Source organism: Dromiciops gliroides, chromosome 4 (assembly GCF_019393635.1).
Source record: "Dromiciops gliroides isolate mDroGli1 chromosome 4, mDroGli1.pri, whole genome shotgun sequence".
NCBI lineage: Eukaryota > Metazoa > Chordata > Mammalia > Microbiotheria > Microbiotheriidae > Dromiciops > Dromiciops gliroides.
Window position 1 is genome coordinate 214,659,400 of NC_057864.1, and position 20,859 is coordinate 214,680,258.

Sequence of the window (20,859 nt, forward strand, 5' to 3'; positions counted from 1 at the left end):
CTGACTAGAACCCTGAAATTCTGTCCAATTAGGGCCTGGTATCGTACTTATTGAATTAGCACTCTGACCAGTGTGATAAAACTACTCCTATGAATCTAAGAAATAGGCATAGGCTTGACAGCCTGGCACTACTCAAAATTCATCATGATGATCCTCTTAGCATGAAGGGCAGCAGAAGCAGTTGTGTTCCTTCTAGTTCTGCTATCACAGAACGGCAGAATACATCAGAACAAATCAGAAATACCAACATCCACCTTTTGGAAGTCCTTTGATGCAGCTGGTACTGACTCTGAAAGCAGGCAAATGTTAAATGTGCACGAAGTGGACTAAAGACATGAATACTTTATTATGCACCAATACTCATAGTATAACAGAATTGGAAACGGATCTCAACAGTTATAGACAAGGGTTTTATCCTGCTTCTTTTCAATGATACTGTCAACCTCATGTCACCAAACAACATATTGCTGACTAGTGCAAAGGTGATCATAAAAAAAGACTACTTTGGATAAAGCACCGGCCCTGGATTCAGGAGTTCCTGAGTTCAAATCCGGCCTCAGACACTTGACACTTACTAGCTGTGTGACCCTGGGCAAGTCACTTAACCCCCATTGCCCCGCAAAAAAAAAAAAAAAAAGACTACTTCATTAAATGTACATTAGATGAAATAAGAGATGAAATTGAGAGGCTAATGAAATTTGAAGAAGGTAAGTTGATGACATGGAGGTCATTGAAAATCTGCACTTAATACAGACTCTAGAAATTATATCTAAAACATTGTGAAGCATTCTACCTACCTCCTTACTGAGAGGTGATGGGCCTAGGTTGCAGAATGGATCCTGGACATAGTCATTGTGAGAATTTGTTTTGCTTGAATATGCATATTTGTTACATGGGTTTGGGGGCTTTTTTCAGAGTGGGAGGTTGGAGGGAAAAAATACATTAAAACAATTCCTAAAACAAAATCTTTACCTAGTAAGATATAACCAAGTAGCTAAAGTTATACATCAGAAGCTTGGTGTCTTTAATGGATTGACATGACAAATTCCCATGCTACAAATACAGACCTCCAACTATAGTGGAGAAAGTAGCTGATAAGCTATACTGAAATCAGATCATTATGACACCCTGAACTACTGCCCACAATAGCCTGAACATGACATTGATCTGTAAAAACTGAAGAACATTCTTAATAGATGTCACTAAACCAAAAACATATCTCCCAACTACATGGAACAAAAAGCTTTCAAAGTTTTGAGATGTAGCAGAGATCAAAATCGCATTTGATCAGGAAGTCAACAGGATAGGACCTGTAATGCTTTCAGTGAGCCTTCAGAGGCTGGGCTTATATTGTAATACTCTTTTTAAACTAAAAGGGCAAGTTACCTTATCCCCTTACACAATAGTCTGTAAAAGATAAAATATGAAAGAATAATAGGATAGTGGCTTGTCTTAGAGGATTCTGTCTCAACTTCATTGAAAAAGATTTGAAAAAAGAAATAATAATGCCTACAGTTACATATTGCCCTAAGGTTTACAAGGTACTTTACGTGCATTGTTATGACCTTAAAAATAATAGTCAATGTTTCATTTTATACATGAGGAAACTGAGGTTCAGAGGTGGAAAATTATTTGCCTAAGGTTATACATCTAATAAATAGTAGAATCTAAATCTGGTGCTTTTTTTTCATTACATTAGAAAACTGTCCCACTGTAGAAATATTTTTGAAGATTCATTTGGGATCTGTTGAGCATATTCAAACAGTCTGGGAAAGTGAAAAATCAGTGTAGCATAAGATCAGGGAACAAGTCACACACTGAGTTAGGGTTCAGGGATGTGTACAGAGACTGCCTATGATGTGGTCCATTAGTTCAGATGTTTTGTAATTGTCACTAGGTATTCGCATAGCTTAGCGTTTCAGGAAATTCCTGTCCTTGGCTCTTGACTGGAGCCAAATCTCAAAGTTCTTATAAACTGGGACCCATAATTCTACACTTGTGGGTCTCAGAGCAAGGCTTCTCCATGTAGGAAAGGACAACTGACCAGGCTAGGAAAGTGTCTGAAAGAGAAAGGAACAGAAACCACCTGGGAAGTGTTAAGCAAAGTAATAGTCACTTGTAGCTCCATCGTAGAGCTCTTTGCATGAAAAGGAATGAATAGAAAACCACCCCTTGAGATAGGCTGGAAAAGGTTTATTTTAAATGGTTTAGGATCTAAAATAGGTTTTGCTGGTGGTAAGGGTAGAAAAAATATTGGCCATGTCAGTTCAACAAATATATTTATTGTTGAATCAGCATGGTTTCAATACCTCAGAGTTATCTTTGACTTCCCTCTCCCTTATCCCCCACACCCAGGCAATTGCCAAGTCCTGTCAATTCTGCCTATGCAACATTTCTCACAATCTGTTTCCCCTTCACTTACACTGCCACCAGTATAGTTCTCAAGCCATCGTGATTTTTTAGCTGGACTATTGTTCTAATTTTCTGACTGGTCTCCTTGCCTCTAGTCTCTCCCATCTCTAATTCATAGTTCAAAACAGTCTTCTTAATTTATAGGGATGGTCACTTCATTCCCATGCTCAAAAACACTGAGTGATTTTCCTGAGGTGGTTATTGATGGTTCTCCAAAGGAATTCTGTGTCATCAGTAAAAAGGTTCTGAGTACACAACTCCAACCTATATTTGTTTATAAATATATACTATATGTAATAAGAAAAATATATGCAAAAACAGACATAAAAAAGATCAAATTATTTTCAAATATTTTAATTTTATTAATGGTCCAAAACCTTTTGCCTCTAAAAAGTTATTAATATTTCTTCAAGCAATGTCATTTAATATGCTTTGTTTAAAAAAAAATCTCAGTTTAGCACTTTTGCTATAGCAGGGGGCAGCTAGATGGTGCAGTGGATGAAGCACTGGCCCTGGATTCAGGAGAACCTGAGTTCAAATCTAGCCTCAGACACTTGACACTTACTAGCTGTGTGATCCTGGGGAAGTCACTTAACCCTCATTGCCCCACAAAAAAAAAATCAACCATCCAACTTTTGCTATAGCAATTCCAAATTCCAGTTCCTTCTAAGTTCAGTTTATTTTGATGTTCAGTATTACTGGCTGTCACAGCTGACAAAGATACCCCACAAAGACATGTAAATCCAAATGGAAAAAGTGCATCAGTGGCCCTACTTACTAAATCATGATGCATATTTTTCAGTCCCTCCCACAAGTTATTGAAGGGTTTTTGTGGTATCTTGCATAGTACATTTACATCTTTCCTGCAGCCATTCAGTTGTTTTTGTAAACTAATTGGAAAGTGTTGCCTTTTTACATTTTTAACAAATGGGTTAAAAACCCACTGAAATTCTTTGGAAGATTTTGAAACAGTTTAGATTATTCTGTTCCCAAGTTATTTAAGGGTACTCCTCTGAGAGTTCTTATAGGTTTCATACATAGTTTTCAGCAACAAAAACTTATTTTTTTAATGCCTTGCTATTCACGATGGCTTCATACTTTCATCAGCTAATTCTCTAGGTACATTATTAACTATAATGGATAACAAGTTATATTTCAGATAATCTTTACAATTTCAGATTTTTTGGCCTACTTCATGTCAGATCCAATTAGTTCATCACTGCCTGTAATGTAGCTGATGAAGTACTCATGCGAAGGGTAGGAGCAACATCCCTATCATTTTCTCGTTCAGTTGTGCAGCATTATTAGTATTATCTTCAATCCACAGTTTCTTTGCAGGGATCTTTTTATGCCACTTGACCATTTTGAGGTTTAGTTTAATTAAAACTAGATAACATAATTTGTAAATCCACTTAAGGCAGATGTAAAATAAAATACTTTTAAATTTGCTGAAAGCAAACGAATGAGTGAGAATGGCATTGCCAGCCCCTCCATTCCATGTGGAATGCCTAGTTCTGAGGATACTTCATGTTCCATATCACACTTCAACACTTCAAATATAGACCAAGTAGTGGGGGCAGCAGCATAAGTCTATATAGTAAATATTAGTGAAGCCTAATTTCTTATTTTTATATAAAAATAAATATAAAAAGAAATTCTAAGATGTTCTTCCTGTACTTGCACCCTAGTGGATCTTCTTGTATACCCCTTGTGGGGCACATAACCCATTTTGGATACAGCTGACCTATAGGATAAAATACAAAATCCTTATCTACTATATAAAAATGTAAGTTCCTTGAGGTAAGGGAGTATTTTTCTTTTTGTATTTGTGTTCTCAGTGCTTAGCACAGGGCTTGGCATGTAGTTAACACTTAATAAATGCTTTTTCATTCAGTCAGTCATTCAAGGCCTTCCACAATCTGACTTCAGCCTACCATTATAGCTTTATTTTGCACTGCTATTATTCATGTACTCTGAGAAAAATTGGGCTACTAACTTTCTAGCTCTCTCTCCTCTCCATGTCTATGTAGTTGTGTTATGCCTGAAATATGCTGCCTCTACACTTGCCTGTTGACATTCCTCCCTTCCTTCAGGGTCTAGCTCAGGTGCCACCTCCTCTGTGATCCCTTTCATTACTGCCACCTCAAAGTCAATCAAGCAATCAGTAAGCATTTATTGAGTATTTATTATGTGCCAAGCATTGTGCTAGGCCTTGAGAATTCAAACACCAAAATGAAATAATCCCCACTTACAAGGGACTTATGTTCTAATGGGGAAGACAGCATGTGTGTGTGTGTGTGTGTGTGTGTGTGTGTGTATGTGTAATAAAAAGAGAATAAACTTCATTGGTTCTCTGTCATCTTCAGCATCAAATATAAAAACCTCTCTTTGGCATTCAAAGCCCTTTATAACCTTTTTACTCCCTGCTTCCCAACTTTCTAGTTTTCTTACACTTTGTATACTCCACTCATACCCCCACCTATTCTGATCCAATGATGTTGGCTTCCTGGATGTTCCTAAGACAAAACATTTTATTTCCTGACTCTGGGTCTTTTCCCTGGCTGTCTCCCATGTGTGGAATTCTATCCTTCCTCATTTCTACTTCCTGACTTCTTTCAAGTGCTAGCTAAAATCCCACATTCTACATGAAGCCTTTTCTGATTTCCCCTTAATGCTAATATCTTCCCTCTGTTGATTATTTCCTATTTCTTCTCTATATAGCTTATTTGTAAGTAGTTGTTTGCGTGTTGTATCTCCCATTATCTTGTGAGCTCCTTGAAGTCAGGGGCTATCTTTTGCCTTTCTTTATATTCCTAGTGCTTAACACAATGCTTGGTACATAGGAGGCTCTTAATAAATATTTATTGATTAAATAAAATAAAATACCAAGCAGTTAAATATAAGGTAGTTTCATTGGAAGAAAACTAGTACTTGGGGAGGAACAAGAAAGGCTTTATTACCTGGTGGAGGTGAGAAGAGATCTTACCCTCCCCAGTCCTTTCATGCCTCTCTGACCTCTTAATATGCACTTAGTACATTCTAATTTGCAATATAGTTATTTTTTACATTTTAAAAATCTTTATCTCCAAGGCTGAACATACTTATTTGCCCTTAGTAAACACTTAATACGTTTGTTAAAATTGAATTGAATGCCATGTGTGTAGATATGCTTGAAAGTATACTCTTTCTGTCTCTCTCTTACTCTCTTCCTTTATGTCTCATACTTACATATTCACACTCATACACATAGAAAATGAAGAATAGGAAAACGGAAGATGGTTCTTGAAGTGCCTAAATTGATTTGGGTAGCTGTGCCTCATATATCTTCTGTTCATCCAGCTATAGTACCAGCTGATGAGTCTCCCTGGATCTCTTTGGATTCAGATCATAGTTAGGTGAGCAGATTGGGGTTTTGTAGCAAGACTTTCAGAAAGCAAGAAGACTGGGAGGTTGTTGGTTGGGGTTTTTTTAAACTTTTTTTTTTTTTTACAATGCAACCATAAATTAGACTAAGTGGAGTGAATAAATGGGACACTTCATTGGAGGTCTCTGCATGAGACAACTTCAGGGGATTGAAGGCAGGAGCAGGTCTCACCAGTATCCTTACTTTGAAGACCATGGGATTAGAGTTGCTCAGGTGGGGAATGCCAGAGCATCTGAAATTATAATTAGGCCCAAAGGTGAGAACAGGAGAAAAAAAGAAGGGACGGAGAAGATGAGCTAGATGTGGGGCTGAAATTTCTTGGGGGAGGTGGGAAGATTAGTGGATGAAAAAGGACAAAATGAAATTTGTTTCAGAGTCAATAACCATCACCCTCTAGGTTTCTTTGTAAGGGCATCCGCAAAGGCCCTGACCACACAAGGAACAGAAAATAGTTCATGTGGATGAATAGGAAAGTAGAAAAAGCAGTGAAGAGTGAGCAGGAGAGAGGCCTGAGAGAGGCATAAAACAGCAGGCACTACAGAGGCCTGGGAAGATTACAGAATGGAATTAATAGAGTGTAAAAGTGGGGAGGGAGGCAGTAAAGATGAAGATCTAAAAGAAGATTGCAGGAGATAAAAGGAAAAATGTCAAGCTCACATCCAGGGAGAGGCAGTGAAGAGATGAGTTTGAATAGGGTTCATTTCTTCATTCTAAGAAGGGTATGGGGAACAGATGCCAGAAATGAATCTGTGGTCCCTCCAAGGAAGAAATACACCATCCCAAAGTATTTTAGGTATATATCAGGACAGGTAATGGAGAAATAAACATGGCTGGTGACCATCAGAGGACTAGGCTGAGACTAGCACAAGTTCAGAACAGGAAAGAAAACAGTCATGGTGCCTAAGCAAGCAGCTCTTTTAGGAAACAAGGAATAAAACTCTTTTTTTTTCTTTTTTTCTTTTTTTTTTTTTGTGGGGCAACGAGGGTCAAGTGACTTGCCCAGAGTCACACAGCTAGTGTCAAGTGTCTGAGGCCGGATTTGAACTCAGGTGCTTCTGAATCCAAGGCTGGTGCTTTATCCACTGCGCCACCTAGCTGCCCAGGAGTAAAACTCTTTAGAAGGTTTCTGCAGACAACTCTAGAAAGGGGTGATAGAACTTGTCCATTGGCTTTTTAATCCTTTTGTGTTTTTTTTTATTTCCTCTATCCTACATAGGTAATGATCATGGACCAGGCTGCTCAGGGTTCTAACCCACCTGATCTCCGTGTGCAGTATCTTCGTCAGATCCATGCCAATCATGAGGTGGGTGACAGCCTGCATCCTTCCTTCTAGAAAACCTGGCATCATGCTGTTGTTTGAGGCTCTAACTGGCCTAGAGGTGAATGGGTAATTTGGGACCTACATCACATTCTTGTTTATGTCACTTTAATAAATTTTTCTGTTTAGCCCTGTAACAGGAATGCCAGCAGGTAATATTACATACATGATCATTATATAAACACATAACTAGAAGGAAAGAAGAGTTTGTAGCTATCCCTTTATGGTGCTACAGATGTTGCCTAGATTATTCCAAAAACTTCTCAATGCCAATGCTTATGCTTTGCTCCTGGAGTGAAGGTCTTCTTGTTGTCTGGAACCTATGTGAATCAGACACAAACTCTCAAGCCAGGTGGAGCCCAGAATTCCAATATTCTATTATTAATTTTTTTTTGCGTGGGGCAGTGAGGGTTAAGTGACTTGCCCAGGGTCACACAGCTAGTAAGTGTCAAGTATCTGAGGCTAGATTTGAACTCAGGTCTTCCTGAATCCAGGGCCAGTGCTTTATCCACTGCGCCACCTAGCTGCCCCTCCAATATTTATTCTAAATAGTTTAGGGCATGACCAAAATTGGAAGGAGCAGGTTGGCTGATTGTATATGGACATAATGTCAGTGAGAATATTTAACAAATTGACATGGTCTTGTAAGAGTGGCATCAGGTGTGCTAAAGTTCAGAGTGGTCTAAGGATAGTGAAGAAAGCTAAACTACTGAAAAGAGGTTTTTTTAACTATATTGGGGAAAAAAGAGGGATTAAAGAGGGTATGGGACCACTGCTTGGGATAAATGGGAGGTAGTGGTAGATAGTGGGGAAAAGTTAGAGCTACTTAACTCTTACTTTGTTTCTATTTTCTCTACCAAGGAGAACAATCATTGAATTAGAAGGGACAGAATGAAAATGACTTATGATCAGCTGAGTAGGGACATAATAATCACTAGGGACATAGTAAGAAATTACCTGCTTGTCCTTGATCAGTTTAAGTAACTCAGCTTACATGAACTACAGTTCTGGGGCCCACACTGAATAGTTAGGAAATGTCCAGAAGAGGGTAATCAGACTGATGAAGGCCTGTGAAGTCATGCTATATATATATAGAAGGATCAGTTGAAATTGGGGAAGAGTATCCTGGAAAAGAGAAGATTTAAGGTGAAGATGAGAGCTGTTTTTAGATAATCAAAGGGCTATCACAGGGAAGAGGAACTTTTTCTGCTTAGCCCAGAGGGCAGAGAACTAGGAGCATTGGGTGGAAATGGTAGACAAATTTAAGCTTGCTATGAGAAAAGAAATTCCTAATAATTAGTTACCCAAAAGTGGAATAAGCTGCTCTGGGACTGGAAGACCATTTGTCTGATATGTAGTATAGGATATTCTTCTTCAGGGATGTGATAGACTGGATGCCCTTTGGGGTCCCTTTCCACTGTGACATTTCTGGGATCACGGGTTTCAGTTCTAGTATGGGACAGTTAGTTTCACTGAGAAACTGTTCCTTTTTTCCAAGTGGTAACAAGATCGATCGGGTGAGTATGAAAAGATATCACCAGTACTTGAAAAACGATTCAAAAGTGCTTGCCCTCCTGATAGTGGGTAGTAGTGTCAGGCTCTCTTGTCTGATATTTTTGCTTCTGTGCTGTCTCTTCTTCCATTAGGTTTGTTCTGCTTGGCCCTAAAGACAAACCTAGCTCTTGTTCCTGCTGTGTACCTACTTACTTCTGCCTCTGTTACATTGGGAGAATGTTATGTTCCCAGGACTTTCCTTTGGGGAATCAGTGTTCTCTCTTCTCCTTCAAGCTGTACTTGAGCTTATCTCTTCCATGAAGCCTTTCCAGACTGCCCCTGCCCTACAGCCTTCTAATCACTCCCCACTCCTAACAAAAACAGCTGGTGTTTATATAAAGTGTTTTACAGCATACCCAAGAGCTTTTCTTCCTTGTTCAACCCTTTGTTCTGCTGTTGTGGTGGTTGTTGTTTGTGTTTTTTTTAAATAATTGTGCTTGGCCCATTATTCCTATTAAACTTAAAGTTTTACTTCATAGACCTTATCTAGGAAGGTGATAGCCCTACTATATTCTATCCTGGTTAGTCAGTCAATAAATATTTATTAAGGGGTTACCATGTGCCAGGCACTGTGCAAAGTGTTGGGGACTCAAAGACAGTTCAATGTACAAACAAGATTTATAGAATATAAATTGGAGATGATCAATAGAGGCAAGACACAAGATGGTATTTTAGCTGGGACTTGAAGGAAACCAGATTAGCCAGGAGTTAGATTTGAATAGGGAGAGAATTCTCTGCATGGGGTACAGCCAGGAAAAATATTCAGTCTTGTTCAAGGACTAGCAGGGAGGTCATTGTCACTGGATTGAAGAGTACATAGTAGGGGGGTGGGGTAAGAAGACTGGAAAGGTAGGAGCGGGCCAGGTGAAGGGCTTTGAATGTTAAACACAGGATTTTATATTTGATCCTGGAGGTGATAGGGAACCACTAGGGTTGATTAAATAATAGGAGTGACATGGTTAGATCTTCTCTAAGAAGATTAATTTGAAAGCTGAGTGAAAGATGGAATGGAGTAAGGAGAAACTTGAGGCAGGTAGGTCAACCAGCAAGCTGTTGCAATAGTCTAAGTGAGAGATGATGAGGGTCGTAGCAGTGTAGTGGCAGTGTCAGAGGAGAGAAGGGGGTATATACTAGAGAAGTTACATGTTAAAATTGACAGGACTTGGCACCAAACTGGATATACGGGGGATGAAAGTGGGGAGTTAAGGAAGACAGCTAGGTCTTGAGCCTTGGTGACTGGAAGGATGTTGATGCCCTTGACAGCAAAAGAGAAGTTAGGAAGAGGAGAGGATTTGGGGAGAATGATAATGAGTTTAGTTGTGGATGTCCAGTGTGATATGTCTAATAGGCAGTTGAAAATGTGAGTGGAGGTTCGGAGAAAAGTTAGGGCTAGATAAATAGATCTGAGAATCTTCAGCATAGAGATGATAATTGAATCCATGGGAGTTGAAAAGATAACCGAGTGAAATAGTACAAAGGGAAAAGATAAGAGGTCTGAGGACAGTCCTGCGGCATGCTCAAGGTCCGTGGGCATGACCTGGATGAAGACCCATCAAAGGTCCTGAGAAGGAACAGTCAGATAGTAAAAGAACCAAGATAGAGAGAATATAGAGGGGAAGAGGGTGATTGGCAGTGTCAGAGGCTTCAGTAAGGTCAAGAAGGATGAGGACTAAAAAAGGCCACTAGATATGATGATTAAGAGATTATTAGTAACTTTGGAGGGAGTGGTTTCAAATGAATGAAAAGGTTAAAAACCAGACTATAGAGGGTCAAGAAGAGTGAGAGGAAAGGAATTGAAAGCATTGAGTATAAAGAACCTACTCATGGAGTTTTGCCACAAAAAGGTGAAGAGATATGGGACAATAGCTAGTCGAAGTGGATGGATCAAAGGAAGGTTTTTTAAGGATGGGGATGAGATGGACATGTTTGTAGGCAGTAGGGAAGGAGCCAGTAGACAGGGAGAGATTGAAGATAAGTGAGAGTGGGGACGACAGAGAAGGCCATCTGCTGGAGAAGACAAGATGGAATGGTGTCACTTGTGCATGTAGAAGAGGTTTTCCTTATTAATTTCCTTAATAATAAGGAGAAGGTTCACATCTTCATGTGAGAAAGGAGTAAAGGAGGAAATAGTGGCAAAAGGCATTTGGATGATGTGAGATGAGGAAAAAAAGAGGGAGATCTTGGTGAATGGCTTCCTTTTTTTTTTCAGTGAGATTAAAAAAGAAGGTTTTCAGGTGAGAGGGTGGAAGAGGGAAGTATGGTTCTAGGCACCACATTTAGGAATGACATTGAGATGAGTAAACAGTATGATGTAGCAAACAAAAACACACCATCTTGGGTTGAATTCAAAGACAGCTTCCAAAAATGAAGAGGTCCCACTGTACTCTGTCCTCAGACTGGAGTATTGTTCAGTTCTGGGAGCTACAGTTCAAGAAGGACATTGATAAACTGGAAATTAACCAGAGGAGGGCAAATAGGATGGTGGAACCTCTGAGTCCATGTCGTATAAGGATTATTTGAAGAAACTAGGGATATTTCACCTGGAGAAGAGAAGACTCTGAGAGTTAAGGTGGGGTTAGAATATGTGAGGGAGCAGACATGCTTGATGTTTTCAAGTGTTTGGAGGGCTGCCCATGGAAGAAGGATTAGACTTATTCCAAAGTAATAGATAGAAGCTGCAAAGAGGAAATTAGACAGTCAGGGAATGTTTTAAAAAAATATTTTATTTTTTCAAATTACATGTAAAAATTTTTAACATTCATTTTTAAAAATTTTGAGTACCAAATTATCTTCTTCCATCTCTCCCCAACCCCCTCATTGAAAAGGCAAGCAATTTGATATAGGTTATATATGTTTAGTCATGCAAAACATATTCCCATATTAGTCATGTTGTGAAAGAAAACACCCAAAAAAACCCCAAGGAAAAAAATTTTTAAAGTATGCTTCCATTTGTATTGCTTTGATCTGCATTTAGTCTCTATCAGTTCTTTTTCTGGAGGTGGATAGCATTTTTCATGATGAATCCTGAAGAGTTATCTTAGATCATTTATTGTTGAGAATAGCCAAGTCATTCACAGTTCTTCATTATGCAGTATTGCTGTTACTGTATACAATGTTCTCCCGGTTGTGCTTATTTCACTCTGCATCAGTTCATGTAAGTCTTTTTTTTTTTTTTTTTGGTGTGTTTTGTTTGTTTTTTTGTGGGGCAGTGAGGGTTAAGTGACTTTCCCAGGGTCACACAGCTAGTAAACATCAAGTGTCTGAGGCCATACTTGAACTCAGGTCTTCCTGAATCCAGGGCTGGTGCTTTTCCACTGTGCCACCTAGCTGCCTCAGTTCATGTAAGTCTTTTCAGATTTTTTTGAAAGCATAGGAAAACTTTTCTTAACAGATAGAGCTATCCTGAAGTGGAATAGACTGCCTCAGGAGGTAGATGGCCATTTATAGGGCATGATAAGAGTCAGGGTTCTGTTTGCACATGGGGTGAACTAGATGGTAGATGAGGTCCCCTCCACCTCTCAAATTCTATGATAAATCTTGAGAGCATCCAGAGGATGGTAACCAGGTTTTGAAGGGCCTTGAGATGGCATTATACGAAGACCCATTGAAAACACTGGGATTGGTTAGACTGGAGAAGAGAAACTCAGGGTAACATGTTTGAAGAGCTGACACGCAGAATAGGGAGGGATTAGACTTGTTCTCCTTACCCTCAGTGGGTAGAACAAGTAGCCGTGAGTAGAAGTCACAAAGGGGCCAATTTAGACTCAATCAAAGGGAAAACTTAATACCATTTAGAGTTCTCTGAAAATAAGATGAGTGGCCATAGGGGGATGATCGGTTTTCTTTCCCCCCCAAATTATTTACATTAAGCTTTTATTTCAGAGAAAAGTATAGTTAATAAAAAAAAATTAGCAGTACTTTCCCATTGAAAATATCACATTTAAGTCAGAAACTGGTAGCTGTAGTCACTTCTTAATATTTCTTGAAATGAGTTGTTCTGAGATGACTCCTTCTGTGGACTTTCTCCTCCTTACTTAGCTAAGCCACTGATGCATCGTGAACACTGAGAATTCAGTGTTAGTCTAAGAAAATATGAGGAGGAAAGTAAACTTGGCTACTGCAAAAGCATAATGCATTCCAAAGTCCACAAAGGTTTATCTGTAGATTGCCTGCAACAGTTAACCTTCTGTGCAGTTGACAATACATTTCTACAACTTAGTTTCTATTTTGGTACATTTAAGACTCATCTGTTGCATTTATCAGATATATATACACACACATTTCTTGTTAATATAAAATTAAACTATCTTAGAAAAATGAGATCTAATGATAGGCACAGAAATACTATAGGGAGTGCCCCAGAACGGTTTTAAATTTTTTTGACTAGGCTCTGCCAGTCGGTGTTCTACTAAGGCATATTGGTAGAGAAGATGGTCAGTTTTCAAGTAAAAGAAGTATGTTATAGTGGGAAGCAGTGATTTGGGATTCAGAGGACTTGGACCCACATGCCAGCTTAGCCATCTGTTTACCTGTGTGACTTTGAGTTAGTCCTGAGGGAACCTGGTGGTCCTGTAGCTTCAACTCTTGGGATTTCAATAAAATTACATTATTTCATGGCATTCTGATTCCCCTGCTTTCCTTTGAGATGAGAGAACTCTCCATTTGCAAAGGTCAGCCAGCCATTTCTTTTCAGGAACCAACAATTACTTTAAAAATTATTGAAATCTTTTGTTTTCTCATCACCTTCATTTAAATTTCCAAATATATTCCTTTCCCCTCACCCCTACCAAGCCAATCCTTGTAATGAAGAATTAAAGAAAGGGGGAGAAATACAATTCAGCAAAACTAACTAGTAGAGTCTGGCAGCTATAGTCTCTGGAAGGAAGAGAGGGAAGTACATTTCTTCATTCTTCTTTCCTCAGGCCAAGCTTGGTCATTGTAATTATCTCATAAAGTCCATATGTCCAGAACAACTCATTACCTTTACCCTCAAACGTGTATCTTCCCAAACTTCCCAGACCTATTATTGTTGAGGAGCCCACAATCCTCTCGGTCACCCAGGCTTATCATACTTAACTCCTCACTTGCACTCATCCCACATATTCAGTCTGCTGTCAGATTCTATTATTTCTTCTTTTATAACATCTGTCATGTATAGCTCCTTCTTGACACTCACACAGAGGTCCTTATTACCTTTCACCTGGACTATTAAGATAGTCTCATTGGTCTTCCTCCCTCAGGTCTCAGCCCTACTCTCTCCTACTTGGTTGCCAAAGTGACTTTCCTATGGGGCTGGTTTGAATGTATTGCTGCTGCTCCCTCTCCCCGCACTATAAACTCTAGTGGTTCACTATTACCACCAGAATCAGATGTAACAGCCTTCAGAACCTTGCTCCTTCCTATCTCTCCAGTCTGCTTATACTTTTTCTCCCTCATGTACTCTACAATCTAGATACACTGGCCTGCTGGCCATCTGCTGATTCCATCCAAGCCTTTGCACTGACTGTTCCCCCCATCCCTATTCCTGGAATGTTCTCCCTCTTCACTTCTGCCTCATAGCTTCCATGGTTTCCTTCAAGACTCCACTCATTCCGCCTTCTGCAGCAGGCAGTCTTTCTCAGCTACTCTACTTTTCTCCCCTTCTCATCCTTCTATCCCCCCACTAGTGCTTTCCTTCCGAGAGTATATTCAGTATATATCTTGTATGTAATAGTTACTTACAGGCTGCCTCTCCTATGAGAAGGTAAGCCCCTTGAGGGCAGGGACAGTGTTTTTAGCTTTCTTTACATACCTAATACTTAGCACAGTGCCTGGCACATAGTAAATGTTTAATAAATACTTATTGACTGACTGAGCACAGTACAAGTTACTCTTCCTTTTTAAGCTAATTTTATTTTTTCACTCCCCTTTGAAAAAAATAAATAGCTTGAATTTATATGGTGCTTTATGGTTTCATCACAACCTCAATGGGGAAAAAAAGAAAAACCAAGCCATATGACAAATATCCATAGAAAATCAAAACAGATTCTCATACTGGCTGTCTCAAAAATGTATTCTTTTTTTCCATATAAACATTTTATTATTTTCCAGTTACATAAGATTTCTAGTTTCAAATTTTTCTCCCTCCCCCTCCCCAAGACAGCAAGTAATCTGGTATAGGTTATATATGTACAATCACATTAAACATGTTTCTGCATTAGTCATGCTGTGAAAGAAAAATTAGAACAAAAGGGAAAAACCTCAAAAAAGAAAAACAACAACAACAAAAACAATAGAAATAATATGGTTCGATCTGCATCTAGATTCCACAGTTGTTTTTTTTCTGGATTTGGAGAGCATTCAAAAATGTATTCTTATTAGCATTCTTCATCATCAGTCCTTAAGAATTATAGTTGGTCATTCTATTTGTCAGGTTTCTTAAGTCTTTCAGAGTTGTTTTTCTTTACCATGTTGTCACTGTATAAATTGTCCTGGTTCTGCTTACTTCACTCTGCATCAGTTCATTTGTATGAATTAGGTTTCTTAGGTTTCTCTGAGACCATACATTTCTTCATTTCTTACAGGGTGCAATAATACTCTGCTACACTGATTTACTTTAAAGTTTGCAAAGTTATTTACAAATATCTGGTTTTCTTTTCACAACAACCTGGGAGATAGGTGCTGTTATCCCCATTTTACAGATGAGGAAACTGGGCCCAGAGAATTTTAAACAGTTTTCCCAGGGTCACACAGCTAAGAAGTATCTGAGGCTGGATTTGAACACAAGTAATGAGTTCTGTTTCTGATTCCAGGCCTTTTGCTCTATCCACTGTGCTCCCCTGCTGCCTCAGTGGTAGCTAAATGATAACATTTACATGGTACTTTCAAGTTTCCAAAGCTTTTGTAAGAAATTACATAGGTTAACTCATTTGAGTTTGAAAAAGAAAGAAAAGCAAAACCCTTGTAACAAATATGCAGAGTGGGGGCAGCTAGATAGCGCAGTGGTAAAGCACTGGCCCTGGATTCAGGAGTACCTGAGTTCAAATCCAGTCTCAGACACTTGACACTTACTAGCTGTGTGACCCTGGGCAAGTCACTTAACCCTCATTGCCCTGCAAAAAAAAACAAAAAACAAAAAAACAAAACAAAAAAACCCAAATATGCAGAGTGAAACAAAACCTTCCTTCACTGACCACGTCCAGAAAAATATATGTCTGCATCTTCCCCCTGAGGCACGTCCTGTCTCTGAGGAGGTGAGCGTCACGTTTAATCGCGAGTCTTCTGGAATTGTGGCTATTCGCTGCCTTGATAAGGTGATTTTCTTAGCAGCTTAACATTTCTTCCCACCTTCCTGCTTTTGCTTTCTTTACTGTCCGTGTAGATGCTACTCAAGGAGGTACAGTCGCTGAGAGACCGTCTGTGTGTTGAGGATGATGCCAGTGCTAGTGCTGCTGCAGAGAAACTCCTACAAGTCTACAAGCAGTTGCGCAACCCAAGCCTCATCCTGCTGTGACCCTTGGCACTGGTAGGGCATCTTACACCAGAGGCTCCCCTCTTCTTATGGAGAAGAGCTCTGCCCCCATCCTGGGTTCCTCTAGGAAAGTACACGTGAAGTCACCTGATCTTTTTGAGTAGTTTTCATTTGTCTCCTATTCTTTAAGGACTGGCATTATGTTGGCAATTTTATAAGATAAACTTGCTCCTTTGGCAGCATCTAACTCCAATATATACCATATATCCTGTATATTTATTTCCCCTAGGTATGATCCATTGAAAACAAGTGTCTCTAGTTCAGGTTCCTGCCTAATAGTATATAGTGTATATATACCATATTCATATATACAGTATAGGTGTAACTCTCATGATGCTTGTGTAACTCACTTGGCATACCTGAAAAGCAATGTATAAATTGAATCATTTTGAATGTACTAGGAAGGCTGGTGATTTAAAACTAGTAGGTCCAGTTTTCTCTGTGACATCCCCCCATAGATGTGGTTGTATATGTGCATGTGTGTGCACATTCACTTGGGTGCACTCTTGAGGAAGGGGGACTCACTTTAGGAAATATGTGTATACTGAAATAGTAACTTCAAATAAGCTGTAATTTCATCCTTTCATTGACTGAAATCCCAATTTCTCTATGCCCTAGTATATGGCCAAAAAAAAATGCCTCCTGGTGGCAGCCTTCTGGTGATAAGCCTTTGCAAATTAAATGAACCAGTTCTCTATCAGCAGGCACACAGTCCCACACTGGGCTGTACTTAAAGCCTTTCAGTATGGCAGGACTTTATTGAGATTTCACTCTGCCAGAATAGCCCTTACTGGCATAACCTTGGGAACCTAGGCTCAATTCCATGGTGTAGAGAGACATTGAAGGAGGACTTCAATAGAAGAATGTGTATGTGTGTTTAATTTTTTTCCTTTCCTCTTACAGGTTCTTCTGTTAAGCAGCTCTGCTAGAAAATCTTCTATATGATCCCTAAGGATGGGATTGAAGATACACTCTCTGTTGAGAAGCCAAGCAGTGTGCAGTCATAGAGGCTGTGGAAATCTTCTGACACCCCACCCCCCAGGATGGGGACGTCTGAGCCTGATGAGGGCCCTTTCATGCCAGAGAAAGGTTTCGAGGGATGGATCTGTTTTTAACTTTTTTGATATTACACAGCACCAGAGGGTCCGCTAGCCTCTCCCGAACAGGAACATCTTATCCTGCCTCGAGCAGAACTCATCCCCATTCCCACTCACATCTCCCATTCCCTGCCCATTTGCTTCCCCTTTGGGTAATTGAAGCTAAAGAGTGGTTGAGTGTTTCTGTCATTCTTAGGATAACTGCCCCATGCATGAATGGTTCTTGAGCCTTGTACCCATGGCATGATGAGAATAGGTGATGTATATTTTGTGTGTCGCCTGTGAGTGCTAGTTTAGCTTCTGATGTTCGTAGCTAAGCAGTGGCTTTGTGTTTCACAGTGGAAAGAACCTGTCATTTCAACCCACATTTCATAGTTCCCCGTAACAGTGGCCAGAATACTAAGTAACTCCATATTTAGTGATGTAGAAACTTAGGTCTCTAGCACTGAGTCATTTTTCTGGGGGTCCCGTAGGGGTAGTACTCTGGCCAAATGAATGACTGCCAGTCTCCCCTGCCTCCCCTGTATTTTCTCTGTACTTAGCTTCAGGCAGAGATACCTGCCTGCTATTTTCCCTAGCCTTACACACCTCCAAGGTCCAGGTGTGGGATAGGTTTTTGGTTTTGTTATTTAATTACTTAAAATAGAAGGGGGAAATGGGAGGGGGAAAAACCCAGTGTGTTACCTTACCTGCATTTCTTGCATCTTTCTCTAGTGGTGGTTTCAGTTGGATTCATTTCCTTCCTGTTTAAAGTGCCGTTTATAACAAGAAAATTTCTGTGGCTGTTAACCTGTGACCTGTCATGAGAATGATTCTTTTCTATTGAATGTCTTCAGGTCTTCCTTGCCTTTTCACCCTGCTCTTCCCTTTTTCCTGCTCCCCCCACTCCAATATTTGATATTTGGCAGCTCAGCCTGAATTTCCACTTTCCACCCTCCCTCCTTTTCTCTTAGGCTTCCCCTTGAGTTTTCTGTGCCTCCCGATTAAAGTACTGGCTGCCTGAAAAGTTACCACTCTGCATGAATAATTAAGCCCCTTAGCTCTGCTCTCAGTGGTCCTGGGGGCCATTAGGGAGACCTCTAGCACTTAGGGATGAAGCCTAGGCAGAGGAAGCAATCACTCCAGTGCCCTCATTGTATTGTGCATTTCATGCCCATTACCATAAATCTGAGTGTTGAACTACTTGCTTCCCAAAGTATCTAGTCCCAGGGGCCCAGGCAGGTGAATGTAATAGACTTCCCTGTACCCCACAACTCTGAGAGCACTGGGGGAACAGAAAAGGTCTGTGCTCCTGGATCAGAAGGGCCTGGCAGTGCAGCCCAGAGTGGGGTGGGGAACTTCTCGTCTCTGTCTCACCCTGGATAACTTGTGCAGAAGTGCCGGGTCCTCCTCCTTACCATACTCCTGAGTCAGGCTCCCTCAAACTCTTTCTCTGCCCCAGAAAAATTTGGAGGGAATCTGTGAGTAGAAAGCTGCACTGTCCCCAGTTATCCATCTGGTGGTTTAGCATTCCAGGGGAAGGGGAATAAGGGGAGCTGGTCCAACTGGAAAGAGACGGGAGTCACCATTCTGACACCGATGAAATCACAGAATAGCCTGGGCCTTCTGATAACTCCCGCATCCACGTTTGCTTTGGGGACTGCAGCTGGCAAAGGAGGATTTCCCATAGGCAGAAAGCCCTCCCCATTTGTGCATATTCACCACGGGGAGCCAGGCTCGACGGCCAGCACTGGCTGTTAGGCCAGTTTTTACTTGAACCACGGAGGGGCTCTGTCCTCCTTCCAAGAGGCTGGGACCACAAGGAGCTTCAGCTTTCTCAGTCAGACCATTTCCTCTCTGGGTCTGGGTCAGGCTTTTTCTTGAGGGCTTCCTCCATGTAGGCTCAGGTCTCCTGACTTGGATCACACTTAATCCCTGTTTGGCCATAGCAGAAATTTTGCTAGAGAATAGAGGTTCTTAACTTCTTTTATGCTGTAGACCAGGGCTTCTTAAACTTTTTCCACTTGTGACTCCTTTTCACCTGAGAAATTTTTTCACGACCCTGGGTATGTAGGTATATAAAATAGGTGTACAAATCAAACATTTTTCGTGACCAATTTTTTGTGACCTCCACATTCAGTTATGCGACCCAATAAGGGTTCATGACCCACGGTTTAAGAAGCTTTGTTGTAGACTCCATTGGAATTGTGAAGAATCCTATGGCTCCCTTCTCAGAATCATGCTTTTAAGTGCACAAAACAAAATACATAAGATTAAAGGAAACTGATCACATTGAAATATGGTTATAAAAAATTGTAAAAACAAGTTCACAGACCCCAGGTCAAGAAACACAGCAAGAGAGAGAGGTTGCGGCAAGGAGCAGCCAGGGAGAATACCAGAAGGAACCCAGAACCCAAAGCAGTATGGGTCCCCTAAATGGGACAGGTGACCGAAAAACCTTCAGGAGGCCTTGGGCATCCCGCGTCTGAAAAGGTTACAGTTTGGGGGACTGCAGTTGGATCTGTCTGTGAGACTTATCTACCCCACTGCCTTTGGTCTCTTCATGTGTCTCCATTTTCTAATTCAGGCAGTTTTAAATCCCAGAGCTGACAAATCTAGGTCTCTAGGTCTTTTCAATCACCCTGCAGGGCTAACCTAATTGGATTTCAGCCAACTGCCAGGCAGATCGGAGCTCAAGAGCCCGAGGAGAGACAAGTTACACGAAGCTGCCTAAGATATAATTTGCTGGTGCCTACTGTATGTAAAGTGTTCCGTGTCCTTACAAATGGGCTCTGCTCTCCTTGTTAGCTGCAGCAGCACACTCCCTTATCGACTGGGAGAACATCACACTACGCCCATCAGCAAATGGCACTGCCAGTGAAATACTCAACACTATGCAAGAGGCAGAGATGAGGGGGAAGACAATAGGATGTGTGAATAATCTTAAGTATTACATTCTAATCAGAGCAAGGTCCATAAGGTGATCTCCAGCCAGTCCCCTGGTAATTGCCAGACGGCCTTGGTTTGAGAAGAGGGAGGGGCTTCCCCAGGATGCAACTGCACACAGTGAATGAGGCAGGAAGTGATTTTTTTCCCCCCAAAGCCAGGAAGTGGAACACAGATGGGAACTAGGTGGCCCCCCTCTGAGTAGGGAAGGAGCCTCCCTCCCAACTCCACGGGCATTCTACCCTCACTACACCCTGACTCTCCTGCTGGGCTTCAGCCAGGAGCTTGCTTGCCAGCTGTTGGCCAACTGCTGCAGCACGATCTGTGTCCAAAGGCAAATGAAATTAAGAATGATTTGAGGTCTCCTTAGCTCCTGGCTGCTAGGGAAACCTGAGTTCAAGTCCCGTTTCTGACATATGCTGGCCGCATGACTTAGCAAGTTACTTAAACTCGGCTCTAGGCAACTCTTAAAATTCCCAAGTTGTAGAACAGGTGTCGACCTGCACTCGTAGTTTCTCCACCTGGGAGTTCCCTTTATTCACTGAAATCAAAAGCCCAAGCCCTATTCTTATACACATACTGCCATACTAATATTTAGGTACATTATAAAGCTTATGAA

The 20,859-nt window shown here is 40.7% G+C and overlaps 1 protein-coding gene across 2 annotated transcripts in view; it reads left to right on the top strand.

Annotated features, from left to right (window-relative positions):
* The window catches only part of FAAP100 (FA core complex associated protein 100), a 31,812-nt gene extending 12,243 nt beyond the window's left edge, over positions 1 to 19,569 (top strand). Inside the window, exons 9-11 of one of the 2 annotated variants that reach the window (XM_043963832.1) lie at positions 7,053 to 7,139; positions 16,069 to 16,212; positions 17,122 to 19,569. In XM_043963832.1, coding sequence (XP_043819767.1) covers positions 7,053 to 7,139; positions 16,069 to 16,200 — 219 coding nt within the window. In that variant the 3' untranslated portion in view covers positions 16,201 to 16,212; positions 17,122 to 19,569. Of the gene's footprint in view, positions 1 to 7,052; positions 7,140 to 16,068; positions 16,213 to 17,121 lie in introns of those variants that run through there. The other variant, XR_006352785.1, reaches the window with a different exon arrangement.
* The last annotated feature ends 1,290 nt before the right edge of the window (positions 19,570 to 20,859 follow it).